Below are 16501 nucleotides of genomic sequence, written 5' to 3'. Positions count from 1 at the left end.
AAGGGGTAATGGTTTTAAACTGAAAGAGGGGAGATTTAGATTAGATATTAGGAAGAAATTCTTTACTGTGAGGGTGGTGAGACACTGGCACAGGTTGCCCAGGGAAGCTGTGGATGTCCCATCCCTGGAGGTGTTCAAGGCCAGGCTGGATGGGGCTTTGAGCAACCTGCTCTAGTGGGAGGTGTCCCTGCCCAGGGCAGGGGGGTTGGAACTCGATGATCTTTAAGGTCCCTTTCAACCCAAATCATTCGATGACATTAGTGGTGAGCAGCCAGAGCTGTAGCTTTCAGATGGCATTTGTGGCTGTTATTACTGTTTCTTGCAACTTCTGGGGAACACAAGGGCGCTGGGGATAGTGCTGGGTCACTGCTGCTCGTACCGGTCACGAAGGGCTTTTCCACTCCCGGAGCGGCCGTTACGCCTGGCGTGGCGGGCCCGCAGCACCTTCCTTTGCCCCCGCCGCCAAACCCCACCCGGGACGGCGCCGTGACCGCCCGCCGCCGCTAGGGGGCGCCCGCGCCCCGCCGGAGCTGAGGGGAGGGAGGCGGCCGCCATCTTCCCCTGCGGGGGGCGGCTGGGGGGCGGGAGGGACATGGCGGGGGAGCGCTCTGTGACGGGGTGACACTCTCCCTCCGCCTCCACACCCCCCGTGTATTCTGTGTACGTGTGTGTATAAAACACATATACACACACATAGAGATCTGAGTGATAACTAGCTCTTCTGCAGCACCTCCATATATAAATATGTAGCATATAGTCTGTTAGATTTATAGAAGGGTCGCAGTGTGTATAAAATAGAGAAAAATAGTATATAATGGCTAGAGAGAGGGAACACTTAAGGGTCTGTATATGTATACCCATAGCAATGGATGTAGAGAGTCTGTAATACATGTAGCTAGAGCATACTAGTTATATAAGGGTCTATCTTTTTTATGTCTTTATATACACATATATTTAACATGACTGGATAGTGAGAGATAGTTATGGAAGTTGCTCGCGTGCTCTTTCTTATAATAAAAAAAAAGTATATATATATACACAGAGGATATATTAAAATATGTGAGTGAATAGAGAATGTTTTATAAGGGTGTTTATACATACATACAATATAGAAAGTTATGTATTTATATGAGGGACTGAGTATATCTATATATACATATATGAAAATATTTTCATGTACATATCTAAACCTACCTACCTAGCTATGTAAGTTACATAATTATAGAAGGGTGTCTTTCTAGATCACTAAGGAGAGAGTATAAGGGTCTCGTATGTATAGATATCTTGCTGTATGTATGTCTATTGATCAAATATTATATATAACCTATACTTTAGATGGAGCCCAAGACTGTTCAGTTGTATAAAGGTCTTGCTGTGAGTTATATCATCACATAGGGTGCTCGCTCTGTAAATATATAGACAGACATGTATTTACTATACATGTATATGTGAAGGGCTAGTGTGTTAATTTCATAAGGGTCTCTCTCTCTCTCTCTCCCTGTGAGAGCCTTTTAACATGCTCTCTCTCACCACTTTTATTAGTAGTATTAGATATAATTTATACACACGCATAATATAGATAGCAGTACATAATGACGCTACTCTCTTGCTATTTATAAGAAAGAAATGTATTTTTTAATATATGGGTGTATATGTGTATACATACTTTCATGCAGTGCTAAAATACATACATAGTGTACTATAGCATGTGTAGATAACCAGAGTCTGTTAACGTGTTTAGCCCCCTGTGTACACACTGGTGGGCAGCCTCGGCTGAGCTGGGGGTGGGCAGCAGCAGCTGGGCTCGCCCCAGGACACGGGTGGCAGCAGCAGCTGGGCTCGCCCCAGGACACGGGTGGCAGCAGCAGCTGGGCTCAGCCCAGGACACGAGCCATGGGTGACCAGGAGAGGGGCCCTGGGCGGGGGGGGGGCCCAGGCTGAGGGACGATGGAGCCGGGGGCACGAGCCCCACCACCAGCACATGTCTGGAACCCGCAGAGCTGGAGCATCTCCGAGAGAACCCCACGGCTGTGCGTCACAGCAGCTGGCAACGATGGACTCACAGTGCCTACAGCAGGGTCCCGGCTCAGGGGATTCGCCCACAGCGCGGGAGCTGCAGTGCGGAGCTGAGGGGACTGTTCAGGAGGCAGGTTCAGACATTTCTGGGCAGGACGTGCGGCGAATCACTGTCTGCGTAACTCACCGCGCTCATCGGGAGGGGACCTTGGTTCTTTGTAGGTATGGAAGAACAGTGACAAACACATGGGAAAAATCACAAGGCTCTGCGGATTTGTGCCAGCTGGGGAGCAGTGGAGAGGCCAGCAGTCCATCCCTCTGCTTTTGAGGACACAAGACACCAGGAGCTCCAGCAGCAGAGGCTAAAACCAGGCCCGTGGCAGCCAAGTCCCATTTCCTGACATCAGCCACCAGTGGCACAGGACAAAGCTACAGGCGCAGATGGCCACACAGCTGAAGTCCTCCTTACTCTGCAGACGATGGAGGCTGGTGGCTCTTCAGCCAGCCCCGACGCTGTTTTGTCAAACAGCACCGGCAAACCCTAGAGGAAAAGCTGCAGTCGCACAATCCGTTGGTATTTATAACTTTTATTTGCAATACTTTAGGTCCAAGTTTCAAACTGCAATATTTTTACACTCAAGACACAGTCATGCACAATCCATATTTCAATTTTTCTATTGCTTCAACCACAATTTAAAATAACTTAATATTGGAAACGAAACCCAAAATCTTAAAAAAAAGGATGCTGAGGTCAGTCAGATGGATCCATGCCATCAGCACATTTACAAAGTAAATAACTTAGTTCTCTCTTTAAAAAGATCAGTTACCTCTTAATCCAAAGTTACAGAAGATTTTTCACTACACGTTTTTGTTTTTATCTTTTTCTTTTTTTTTGTTTTTTCTTTTTTAATTTGTCTTTTTTTTTTTTTTAAACAGATAACACGTCCTAAAAAAGGAATGTACAGCAAAATGAGATACATTTCTGATAAACAATGAAAATGTAGGCTCCTCCTCTGTTTACTTTTATCTGGATACCCTGAAGAAAAAAAAAATTAAACTCTAGCAGGCACCAGCATAGGTGTAAACTGGTTGCTTGGGCCTAAGCTGGGGCTGAGCACTGTTTACATCCTGATCCAGCCAAGAGTCACGGAATCCTTTTGCAGATCTGGCCCCAGTGCCTGCCGGCGCAGCACCCGCGGAGCAGAGGCCGCAGTCGAGCACCCGGGGAGCTCCCAGCGCGGGCAGGGGCCCTGGGCTCTGCCCAAGGAGCTGTGCTCCTCACTGGGGGCACGGCCCCTGCACCCCCCCGCCTACGGGGGAGCTGCACCTGAGGAGCAGAGGGGCTTTCTTCCCCTGTGGCTGTGCTACAGACTGATTTAGCAGCGTTGCTTAACACTAACACAAACAGCGCGAGGAAGAGCAATTGCCTTTGTGCACCTTATGGTCAAAACCCTCAGCAGAGGTGGGTGTAGGAGACCTGCACGCTGCGTGTTCGCTACATTGACCCGCTCTTGACCTGGAGAGCTCTGCATGATAGAGAACAAGAACAATGGGGAGCTCCCTTCCACCCACTTGGCAGACTCGGACACCACCAGTCCCCAGGGTATTATTAACACCTGCTTATGGAGCAACCCTCCTGCTGTCATTGAAGCCAACCACCCAGCCCTCACTGACATAATGGGAGTAGCAGCAGTGCCTGTATCTGATCCCCAAGTCTGGGGCTGGGCTGGACAATGACACACACCACACGCAGTAGAAAAAGGACCTGACTTTCAACCACCTGCCACTAGTCCCTCCTGTTTGCAACAGTGTCACGCTGGCCTAGGGCATCTGGGAGCCTTCACGGCAAGCACGGACTTCAGATGACAGGCCCTGGGCCCTTGCACAAAGTGGAAGTGGTAACTCCCTCTCCAAGCTTATGGAGTCAAAAGGCTGCAGTAAACCAGGGAGTTCAACAGGCAGAGAAGCGAGGATCTCAGGCACCTAATCTGAGCCCCTTACACTCTTGGTTAGCAGCCACCAAGCACCGGAAGAGCAGAGGGCACAGGAAGGGACAAAATCAGTCAAGCGTAGAGACTGGAAAGAGCAAGACCTGTGGGAAGTAGCACGCTGCTTAATTTCTCTCTTTAGGAAAACTTGTTTCAAACCCCTGAAAGGAGTGAAGGACAAAGCAGAGGTGACACACAAACAACACACATATTCCCAGTTCATACACTTCCTTCCTCAGTGTTACAGAAAAAATGACTGTATTCTTCCCTCTAAGAAGTCTCGTTCAGCATCAGCAGCCCAGCAGTGAAGCCATAAGCTGCAAGAGCATCCCTCCTTCTCTTGCCTGTGATACCATTTTTTTCTTTTGAGATGGCTTTTTTCACCAAAGGTGCACTCAACCATTGGTAGGCTCAGGCCAGTGATGGTTTATACACATGATGCACACTTGGGATTACAGCAATTGGCACTAAACCCCATCCACAGAGAGGGTGTATAAGCAAGATTCCACAAGCTTCAGTCAGAAAAAGAAATTACCCTGTCAGCTCGGGAACAGACACAAGCAAAGAGAAGTGTTAAAGATCCCTGAATTGCAAATCACACTCAAAGAAATCTCAGATGGTTTCTGCTGAAACCTTGAGAAAGGTTGTCCTTTCCCTGCTTCCTGAAAACGGGGGGCTAAAATTAAACATATTTAACTGGCCAGGGGAGAGGAAAAAAATAATAAAAAAAGAAAAGTTGAACACTTACATTTATGGTTCTTCATCAGCTTCCCCCATTGTGCATCATTAAGTTGCTGCACGTCTGCACATAAGTGAAGAACAGTGCAGTGGGAGGGTGCCTGGACCACTAACTTGGACAAGGTTTAGGAGGGCAAAGCTGGCATTAGTGTGCACGCCTGGACGGCCAGCAAATAAACGCTGGCTCCTGTCTTAACGGTAATGGCTACAGAGCTCTCTGGCTCTTTCTCACTAGATTCGCTCAGGACTGGAGTAAGAAACACAAGTATTTACATGCTCAGTGTGAGGAATATTCAGCAGCCACACCAATGACTATAGATTGGAAATAACTGCCAAACAGACACTGGGTGTGGTGACAATTCCTCAACGAGAGGACAGGTACTTACTTCCCTTCTCGCGGTGACTGGAATGTGCTTCATTTTCGGTGGCAGGACACGGGGAGGGGGAGAGACTGACTGAAATATCTGCCAAGGTGCAGCCACCGTTGGCCTCAAAGAAACTCAGCACAAACAGCTAAAACAATACTTGAGTTCATTTGTGTGTAGCGCGAGTCGGCTACCAGTAGCCAAAGATGGAGAATAAACAAACACGTATTTACACAAGTGCTGGACACAAGACGTGAGAATGCAACCCCGGCCCAAGTTTGTGACCAAACCCCGAGCGCGCTGTGATCCACCCCGTGCGGGCTCCCGGGAGTGCATGCAGGAGCTGTATGGAATTGTACATAGCTATGGGTATTTTTTTTTCCCTTTTTTTTTTTTTCTTAAATAAATAAACTTTTCTGTGCTTCTCAAACTTGCTTCTCAGACTTCTCCAACTTCACTGCTGTCATGTTTCTGTACCAAAACACATTAAAACCACGGTGAGTTATTAGGTCATTTTCACACATCTCCATTGCAATGGGCATCACAGTCAAGCTCTGAGTAAGGTTTTTTACTGTTCAACGAAGTAAAAAATGAAAACAATTAACCAATCCTTTAAAATCTTGGAATGAAACTGTTTGAAACCTGTTTACCTATGCATTTCGCAACAGAAACAGCCTATTCCTAATACTTCCAAAAATATATAAAAGCAATTGCTTAATCTAAGGATAGCAGCCAGAAAACCCGAGGTGGTTCCAGAGATTTTAGAGTATTTGTCTCTTTCCCGTCTGCCACTGTCAGTCCTAACACACCACGTCAGCCTGTAAATAATGCACGAGAGTTGCCCCTCGCAGGACTGGGGTTTTGTTAGGGGTGTTTTTTGTTTGTTTGTTTGTTTTAATATATTACTATGCCTCTTCCACATTTCCTATCAGAACTGGGAGGGTATAACCGCAGGTGCCATCTTTCAGTATCGAGTGACTGAGAATTTAGTGCCAGAGACTGTCCCAAGCACAGAGCCCCCGGGATGCAGGAGGTGCCTTTCCCTGAATGTCACCGTCTCAGCCGCGCAGTGACGGTCCATGTTGAAAACAGCCACTGGCAGGTTGTGTCTGTTAAACCCTGTCTGCCTCCCCGGAATTCTTTTTAGAAGAAAAATCTCGAGATTGCTGATGCAAAGAAAAATAAATATAGTATTTAAAAAAAAATGAAGAATAAGGCCTCTTATTACAGCAGTTGTCTTTTAAAAGCCAGTGCCAGCAACATTGTGTGTGCTGGGGCATACACTGATCAAAAAATAATATAATGATGCTACTGTTTGATTTTCCTGATTTTCATTTCTGTTGGCTGCCAGGAAGTTGTGGTGGTGGGTTTTTTTGAAAGTAGAGATGCCGAAATACTTAGAGGTAAAGAAAATCAATGGGAAAAACTCCCGATTGAGTAGTGTAGTCTGTCAATGTAAGTATTTATGTCCAGCAAACGTGCCATAAAAAAGTGCTCTCCTTTTAAAGGACGGCTGTCTGTTCCTTTGTGGGTAGGGAAAAAGAAAAGCTATGCTGGAAACAGAACTGTCACTTGTTTGTTCACTTCTTCCATGGAATACAAACTTGTTTCATTCAGCTGAATGCTTTAGAGAGCGAGGGCAGCCCATCTCGAGCCCAAATTACTCTTTCTCAAGAAAGTCTCCCCCAGACAGATAAGCTTGAGCTGACAGAAAACTGGGACCACGCAAAAGAAACAGAATCTTTTGAATAGAATAGAACGGCATCATCTAGGTTGGAAACGACCTTTAAGATCATCGAGCCCAACCATTAACCTAACACTGCCAAAACCACCACCAAACCATGTCCCTCAGCACCACGTCTACACGTCTTAAATACCTGCAGGGATGGCGACTCTACCACTTCCCCAGGCAGCCTGTTCCAATGCTTCACAACCCTTTCGGTGAAGTTAATTTCTCCTAATATCCAATTTAAACCTCCCCTGGCCCAACCTGAGGACATTTCCTCTTGTCCTATTGCCTGCTACTTGGGAGAACAGAATGACCCCCATCTGGCTTCAACTGCCAGCTCCCTCAGTACCCTTGGGTGGATCCCATCCTTCCCCACAGAACTGTGTGCGTCTAAGGGGTGTAGCACGTCACTAACCATTTTTCCTTGGATTACAGGAGCTTCATTCTGCTCCCCACCTCTGTCTTCCAGCTCAGGGGGCTGGGTACCTGGAGAACAACTGGTCTTACTATTAATGCCTTCTTTGCCTCAGTCTTTAAGTACCTCAGCCTTTTCCTCATCCTTGGTCACTATGTTTCCCCCGCATCCAAAAGGATGGAGATTCTCCTTAGCCCTCCTTTTTTTATTGGTCTTTTTGGCATTTTTTATTGTCTTTTATGGCAGTAGCTAGATTAAGTTCTAGCTGGGCTTTGGGCCTTCCAATTTTCTCCCTGCACAACCTCAAGACCTCCTTGTAGTCCTCCTGCGTTGCCTGCCCCTTCCTTCCAGAGGTTATAAACTCACCATTTTTTTCTGAATTCCAGCCAAAGCTCTCTGTTCAGCCAGGTCAGTGTCATCTTCCCCGTTGGCTCGTCTTTCAGCACATGGGGACAGCCAGCTCCTGCGCCTTCAAGATTTCCTTCTTGAACGATGTCCAGCCTTCCTGGACTGCTTTGCCCTTCAGGACTGCCTCCCGAGGGACTCTGTCAACCAGTCTCCTAAACAGGCCAAGGTCTGCCCTCAGGGAGTCCAAGGTGGCAGTTCTGCTGACCCGTCTCCTTGCTTCTCCCAGAACCAAAAACTCTACCATTTTGTGGTGGCTGTGCCCAAGAGGCCTCCAACCGTCACATCACCCACAAGTCCTCCTCTGTTCACAAACAACAGGTCCTGTGGGGCACCCTCCCTCGTTGGCTCCCTCAGCAGCTGGGTCAGGAAGTTATCCCCAACACACTCCAGGAACCTGCTGGACTGTTTCCGCTGCATCGCGTTTCCAGCAGACATCCCCACCTTGTTCAGTTCTGCTTGCAGAGCCTGGTACCGATTGTGCAAGGGCACCTGGCAAGGTGGGGTAGTGAGGGAGGAGACACTCCTTCATATTCCTCAACCTGCTCACCTCCTCCTGGAGCTCCGTCACCAAGCGGAGGAGTCCCTCTACCTGGGCGCACCTCCCACCAGCGGGCTCTGGCCTAAGAGCAGGGCACAGCCTGACACCGGGGTGGCAGCATTTTCCCACCGGAGCTCGATCTGGGAAGCTGCGGCAGTCACAGTGGGTGCAGAGCTTGGAGAGGCCGTGGCTTTCTGCTGGGTGGAAACCATTGCTCCCTAGTGGAGCTGGCAGAGCTTCAGCACCCTTCCTGCACAAACTGTCGTGCCGTCCCTGTTTGCCCACCCTGGTCGATAGCGCTCCCCAAGGGCTTCTTTTATATGGGGAGAGGGCTTGGCCACCGTTGCTCCTGGCTCCTGCCTGGTCTCCTCAGCCACTGTGGTGGGAGCTGCTGGCTCCCAGTGGCTCTCGGCTTCCCTGGTTCAGGAAACTGGAGTGGCTCACATCAGCATGTGACTTGGGCATCTGAAATCAGACCTGTTGTCCTCCCCAGGGAATCAGGAAAGGTTAATTCGTACCTAGCTGTGGTAACTCGCTGAGCACTGCCTCCGTCTGTCGCCTCTGCCAAAGGCACTGGGATGGACAGGGGGAGCGAGGGCAGGTTAAGCTGGCAGTGTTAATGACAGCTGGAACACGAAGACTGTAACTAAACAAGAAGCTGAATCTAAACAAGCTACTGGCCTAATTCAAGAACAGCCCAAGCATCCTTTGTTCCTACTGGCAAAAATGAAGGTGGTTAGTACCTTAAAGGCTACTTAGCCCTTCGCAGGACCAGGCCTCAACATGAAGATCTACAGCAGAAAGCTGTTTCACTTTTTTTTCCTCACTGGGTGGGTGTTGCTTCAATTGCTGTTTTGAAGGTCTTTGATTAGTTGTACTACTAAAATACAGCAACAAATACTCCATGCAAATGCTTTTTCTGAGTGAAGCCACATTGCATCTTTTTTTCAGAAATGAATAAATAAAACACAAATTGCATACTTAAACTATTCTGCTCCCTTACACATCAGTTGACTAACCAAACCCATCCTCAGTCACATCCCGCGTTCCTTCTCTCCCAGCAACTCCGAGCTGCGTTCAGCAGTGCTTGCTGTAGGCAGGACAGCAGAAAGCAGGCTGGCGTGATGCCTCTCAATATTTCTGCCATCCACTCTGCGTTTCGCTCTGCCTTCGCTCAGTGCAGAACTCCAGCTTTTAATGCGCTTTCCTCCAGAGCTGTCTGCTGCACCAGCGCGTGCAGATCTGAGCTGCGGAAGGTGTCACTCTCTTGTGTCGGGCTCAGTTTCTGTGGCAGAACTCGTGTGCCTAAAGGACACTCACCTGCGCCCGAGCCTGCGGAGCAGCCCAGCTCCCTCCCGCTCTGCCGAGAGTGGCGCAGACACTACTGACCTTTCCCGGGAGCTACGAGATGACCAGGAGAGTAGGCATCCTCAGAGGCAACACCACCACTCAGCTCTGTTTTGCCCTTCTCTGCTCCTGCACAGACTCAAGATGGCTCGTCTCACCAGTCTGCGTGGTTCCCAGCACGGCCACGATTCACCTCGGGAGCAGCCCGCCACCAGTTTGGCTCTGACAGGGGATGATTAGTCCAGTCCCAGGAGGGGGCCAGCGCCCAGTGCCGGTCGGCTGCCTCTTGCTGCTACGAGCGTCTTCTTCCAGCCCGGGTGTGCGGCTGCTGGGGCTGCTCCGTGCTCTGCGAGGGCCCTGCCAGGGCTCAGCACCAGGCACGGCCGGGCCCGCTCTCACCTCACATTTCTCATACAGCTCTGCATCAGCCCTTTCTGAGCACGCTGACTGATCTTTCTGCTTTTTTCATTTCAGTAAGACTCTCATCCAGGCAAAGAGATTACAATTAGTTATACAAATCAAATTGTCAAGAACCGAAACACTATATATTCACAGTTGAAAGCCTGTATCTCAACAGGATGTTTTGTCTGCCCCATTCTTGATTCCTTTTTGGTTGAAAACACACTTTTTTCCTCATCTAGAAGAACCATGACTGGGCAAATACCAGCTGAGTGGACTGTATTAAAAAGGCAGTGCAGTCTGGAGTTTATGAATGAAGGAGACCCGTCTCCAATGCCAAACTGTACCAAAAAAAAAAAACATAAAAGGGACTTTCTGCCTTTAAGAAACAACTGACAATTTAAAAGTGAATGTACAGCTTATTCACAGGGTGAGAAGGAAGGGAATCTTCCAACTGAATTTGCTTTACCTTGGAAATGGCTGAGGCAGCAAAGCATTTTCGGTCATTACCTCTCTGTCTTAAGCCCTGTTCCATCTTAAAAATAAATTAAGGAGCCAGAAAGCAGGAAGAAGACAAATGATAATTTTTTACTCCTTGAGGGACTGGGTTGTTCTCCCTCCTACCGCCATGACTGTGACCGTTGGTTTGTTCATCCGTCCATCTGTCCTGCAGCACAAGAGTTGAGGTTTTATAGAGTTTTTGTTCTCAGTCCTGCTCTGAGCATGGGAGAAAGCCGGCCTGAAGCGCTAGCGGCTGCTGTTCTTAATCGCTTCCTTTGCTGCAATGATCAGAGGAGTCAGACTGGAGAGAGGCTTGGCTAATTTTAAAAATGGATGCTGCCCAAAGGGAAAAAAGAAATGAACCATTAGTTTCCAAACTCAATTACTCACAGGCCCAAGCAGGATTCCTCTGGCTACCAGGAATACGCAGAAATAGGGCTGAGGGGACCATCTGCAGCTGTGTCTCCACGACCAGTACCTTGCTATCGCCGGCAAACACGGCCCGTAATCCTATTAACCCATCTATCAAGGTGTCTTCAGCTTGCTGGGATTTTTGCCCTGCCAGTGCTCTGGGAATGCTGCTTGCTGTCCCAGGGCCTTGTTCCTTTCAGGAAACTCAAAATACTAAGTTCCAGTTTTCTAAAGACGTGGGCTATTTCTGTTGGCAAAAAAGATGAGGGGCATAAGCCATTCCTCAGGAACCCCAATACCTCTAGGAAATGTTTGTCCCAGTAGTATTCAGGCCCACGTGTTGTTCTAAAGGCCACTGAGGTACACGTTTTCAGCACCAAGACAAAAACTGGGAGCCATGTGACAGAGTGCTGACGGGCTCAGCTCTGGGTTGCAGTGAGAGCAGTGTCTGCCATCCCCCCCCCGCCCCTCCTGTGCTGGCTGGCACCTCCACAGCGGGGACAGCCAAGTGGCACGTGCGGCAGTTCCCTATCTGCCACAGAACCTGGCAGTGAACCTGTACCAGTTCTCATCTACTCGGCTGTGCCAGGCAACAAATGGAGCTGTGACAAGTCCTGTTCAGCTGTCTGTTTTCGTGGCAGAAACCTCTAAAAGTGGGGCTCGGTGGTGGAAACCTCTGAGAGTGGGGCAGGATGGACAAGCCGGGGCCCCTCTGATGCTCACAGTGAGCACCCTACAGCCCCTTCCTTCCCACAGCCAAATCTCTGACTGCTTGGCTGTGACTGATTTCAGTGGGTTCCTCCCTGGTCATATCTCAGCATATGGTAGCCACCAACATCATTTCAGGCCTCTGTACCTGGTATCATTCCACTTCAGTTATTTTGCCACCGTGTAAAACTGAATATACTACCAAAATAGGGCCACAAAAATGACCAGAGGGACAGAACACCTCTGCTATGAGGACAGGCTGAGAAATCAGGTGAGGTTGTTCAGCCTGGAGAAGAGAAGGCTCTGGGGAGACCTTATTGTGGCCTTTCAATACTTAGAGGGGGCCTACAAGAAGGATGGGGACAAACTTTTTAGCAGGGCCTGTTGCAACAGGATATGGGATAACCATTTTAAACTAAAAGAGGGAAAATTCAGACTAGATATAAAGAAGAAATTTTTTACGATGAGGGCAGTGAGACACTGGCCCAGGTTGCCCAGAGAGGTGGTAGATGCTCCATCCCTGGAAACATTCAAGGCCAGGCTGGATGGGGCTCTGAGCAACCTGGTCTAGTTGAAGATCTCCCTGCTCATTGCAGGGGGGGTGGACTAGATGACCATTAAAGGCTCCTTCCAACCCAAATCATTCTATGATTCTACTTATTTTTTCATTTGAAAAGCACCAAGAATGGAGACTATTATGAGGGGCTTCCATCTGGTGCCTTTGAGTTTAGCTGATAAGAAACCCATTACATAGTACAGCCACTTCACTTGCAGCCAGTTCAGATTTTACCTGCAGAAGTTCCTTGGCAGACCCTCGCCTGTCCACGTCCATCTCCAGGCAGCAGTTCAGAAAGTCGCGAAACACAGCAGAGAGTCGCTCGGGGTTCTGCAGCTCTGGTGTCCCGTTTGTAGCTATCAGATACAGCGCCTGGAGAAAAAGGAAACACAAGACTCCACCTGTTTCTTTCATATCCATAACTGGTCATATAGACCCCATTTTTTAAGGTCCAGTCTCCAGTGGCAGTTTCTTCCCTGGCAGAGGGTTAGAGATTATTATTCTGTACCAACAAAACCCGAAGCCCAAAAAACCCTGATGCAACCACAGCTCACCCAACATCAAAATGATCTTGCCTCCGACAGCTGATTTCATTGGCTGACCTAGTTAGCATGAACTACATCAGCAAAAGCACATTTTGCTTCGCCAAGTATTGAAACTAGCTTTACAGGCTATTTTAAAGTGAAAATTTGGTCTAACTATATTATTTCAAAGGACTATTACATAAAATGCATCTCCGCAGTGCTCAATGGTCCCTAAAGTACAGCTTCCATAAAACAAAGGCAGTCAAGTTTTTTGGTCTGTTCTTGATAAAAATGGTAACTGGATGAAAAAAAGTAAATCCATCAGCTTATTTCTTGGCTAAAGAAACAGAAACATTTGGAACCTCATTTTCATATGAAGAAAAGGCATAACTGGGCAGACAGGAGCACCTGCAACTATGTTTTTCAGCAGTTTCCAAATTCCAGATCTTCTTCACTTATGTGGTAAACCAAAAACTTTTAATGGTCTAATCAGAAAAACGAGTAATTCCATCCCTATGGTAACCCTGTGCTAGTTTTGCTACTCAAGTAAATACATTAATGATGTCCCCATCCCAGAAATTGCCAGGGAAGAAATGGGAGGTTTCAGCAGTTGGGTTATTGAGAGCTCAGGCTTGGTGACATGGAGAAAGTGGCTCGGGCTGTGAAAGAAATATGGTCACTAAGTATTTCAGCAAAAATGGCCAAGAAGCAGAATAGACTATGTTGCCTTTAAACTACAATCTTTATGTTTCAGGCAGGCTTCCCAGTGAGAAGAATTGAAGGGTAGTTTGTCTCTCAAAACCACTGTTTTAGAAAAGTGTATTTATTTTTTATTCTAGGAAAGATAACATTAGATCTGTTACACTCATTTCATGTTTTGAAGGTGATCTTCACAGACAGAAGAGCTGGAACAGCTTAAACCCCAAAGCAAAGTGTTACTTGAGAATTGGGAATATTTGCCTATGTAAAGGGTTGAGCCCTCTGTGAATTCCCTTCCATGATGTCCACAAAGATCCAGCTGCTCAGCTGAATGCAGTCACTCTACGCACACAGGCCTATCCAAACACTTGAAAATCCCAGCCTTTCTCCTCCTCAATAGCATGGAGCCTATGCTAAGCTTAAGTTTCTTAATTTAATTAACTTTAAGTTTCTCAATTCCATGCAGGCAAGTCTTCCTGATACTCCTCAGGCCGAGGAATTATAATAGAAGTTTGCAAAACACCAGGTGAGCATTACCCAGTGTGGTTCACTTGCAGCCAAGGTCTAACATGCTGAGAAGCTAGAGAGATGAGTTCGTCCTGCTTTTGCAAGATGTTATTTATAAACATAAGCCAAACATTTTGAACTATTCAAACCTAAACTTGAAAAATATGTCTAAAATATACAGTAATAATAATAATAGAAATAGGCCTAGAGGTCTTCCATTAAAATGTCTGCCGTGATAGTAACAGCTCTGCGCTACTGGCATTTAAATGGACCGTGACCAAATTGACTTTGTTATTATCCTCTTAAATACAGAGGAAAATTTCCAAGCCTAAAAAGGCAAATGAACTATTCTAGAGTAAAAACAATAAAAAGAAGTTTCTTTACTTTTCCCACAACATAAGTGTCACAAAATGGTCTTATCCTGTCCACCCACAGCTGACCTCAGCCACCACACACGGTGGAGAGCTGGAGTGCCTGTCCTATGTTTACATTTGCTACCCAAGGGATGTTACTTCTCTTGCAGTAAAGGAATACAGCACCCATGTCAACACCGGAAATTTTATTCCAGCTACATCCACCTTACTGTGAAACAGCGGTACATTAATCATGTTTTGTATATTCCTTTATCAGTGTTGTTGTTTTTTCTCTGCTGTTCTGTTAAACTGCCTCTATCTCAACCCAAGAGTTTTGCCTTTTTTTCCTGATTCCCCTCTCATTCTGGCCAGGGGTGTGTGTGTGTGAGCAAAAAGACCACATGGTTCTTTGCTGTCGGCTGGGGTTAAACCACGACAGCACCTTTTAAATATTTCTACAACAGAAGGTCTATGGGAAGCTGAAGTACCTTCTGATCATCTATCTTTTGGTTTCCTATGATACAGTCAGCAAAGAAAAACAAGAACAGAACAAAGGAAATGAGTGTTTGCAGTAGCTGCAAAGCTCATTAATTTGTTTAACATACCAAGAAACAAGAAAGGATCCAGCATACAATTATAACTGCAGTCTCTGAAAATGATATCCTAAAGTTATCCAGGCCACCCAGATACATGACAGAACAATATACAGATGATTTAGAAGCCTGAAACTGTAGAAGATCCACAGCATTTGGAAAATATGCTACAGTTCAGAGCAAAATTGATGCACTGTGGTTAACAAATGAAAAAGCAAACAGAAATACTTAGGGTTTTGTTTGTTGTTTTTACTTTAAATTGAAACTGGGGAGGTTGAACCTGTATTTTAAGGGATATTTATCGCACCAATGTTTGTTCCCCAGGCCCTAGGCATAAGCCTGATGGAAGGAAATCACTGTGAGAGAAAACAAATACCATCACAGAAACATCCAGGACATTCATGGCTGGAAAATGGTTCATTCCTGAGAGTTCTGCATAGGCTGGAAAGAACCTGAGCAACATGGCATGCGTTTGCTCTACATGTTGGAAATAACAACTGCACCTACATTAAGACTACTGTTAGCTCTATAATTAATGATCCTGTAATACCCTTATAATTTATTTATATATTTAAATTAGTGTCAGTAACTGAAGCTCCTGCGTGCCTTCCATTATTAAAACAATCATTAAGAAAAATGAAAGAGGATCCTTTTGTTTCCAGGCTTTGCAGACTTCCCTGAATGTGGTCTAAATGTGATTATTAAACCCAAGAACTATTGTGTGTCACCAGCTAAAAAACTTTGTGTGAAAATGGGTCTTGCTTATAAGCTCTCCTGTTTGGAGGCAGCTGAGACCTCACACTGAAGTCTCTGATTGCAGATGGATCCTGTCCCTACTGGGGCTGATTTACCTTAATAAAACAAGTTGATAACTGGGGAACTTCAGGTAGTCCATCACAAGCTGTTCACTGTTCCTAGCTCAGGGGCAACAACCTCTGCAAAAGAGTCGAGGAAGCTAATACAGATGGTACCAACTTCAGATGCCTGATTTTAATCTACTGCAATTTTACTCAGACACCTGAAGGTGCCTTGAAGCTCTAAGTGTTCCAGTTGATCTTAACTCCAGCTGGAGATGAGACATGTATGGAGAAAAAGAGCACCTCAAATAATCTCGGCAAGGGCAGGAATGCCTGAATGCAAATTTGGTCAGAGATAGGAAATCCAGTTATCTTTCTAACAGTTGATCTGAGGCTTCTTCAGGAGCCCTAATCAACATTTGAGGTTAAGGAGGAAGGAATTTTCAGCATCCAGACCAGTAATGCTAATTCCCTGCATCTGATTCTGCTGCCTTACACAAGGCAAATGCATTTTTTTAAGGGTCCTTCCATGGAAGCGAGTGGAATACGCTTCCATGGGGTCCTCTTTTTGTTGGAAACTGAAGCAAAAGTGGTGATGTGCAAAAGTCTCTGCCGGTAAAACTGGGCTGCAGTGACACAGGCCTACTGCCACCCTGCCAGCTGTGGTGCACTCTGATTATTCAGCATCAGTCTGAATCCAAACTTGTTTCTTTCCTATCCCCCAGCACGAGGTGGCACAGCACATACCACTCCACATGTGTGCACTGGAACCAAAAACCCCAGGACACCTACCAAAGCAAACCAAGTATTCCAAGAAAACTCAGCAACCTTTTTTCAAAAAGAGTGGAAGACTGAAATTTGCATATTTGTGCTCCTTTCTCACGTAGCGTGGCTGGGGCTGTCTCCTGA

At 46.7% G+C, this 16501-nt stretch overlaps 1 protein-coding gene across 1 annotated transcript in view; it reads right to left on the bottom strand.

Moving 5' to 3' along the window:
- Window positions 1-5507: 5507 nt before the first annotated feature.
- PAK3 (p21 (RAC1) activated kinase 3) overlaps window positions 5508-16501 on the bottom strand; it is a 43244-nt gene continuing 32250 nt past the window's right edge. Inside the window, exons 14-16 of the mRNA XM_074147230.1 lie at window positions 12354-12491; window positions 7618-10780; window positions 5508-5578 (exon numbers count right to left, since the gene is read on the bottom strand). Coding sequence (XP_074003331.1) covers window positions 10691-10780; window positions 12354-12491 — 228 coding nt within the window. The 3' untranslated portion in view covers window positions 5508-5578; window positions 7618-10690. The remainder of the gene's footprint in view (window positions 5579-7617; window positions 10781-12353; window positions 12492-16501) is intronic.

The sequence above is a fragment of the Numenius arquata genome, chromosome 5 (assembly GCF_964106895.1).
Source record: "Numenius arquata chromosome 5, bNumArq3.hap1.1, whole genome shotgun sequence".
Lineage (NCBI taxonomy): Eukaryota > Metazoa > Chordata > Aves > Charadriiformes > Scolopacidae > Numenius > Numenius arquata.
The sequence above is the reverse complement of the archived record's forward strand: the minus strand, read 5'-3'. Positions and strand labels throughout refer to the sequence as shown.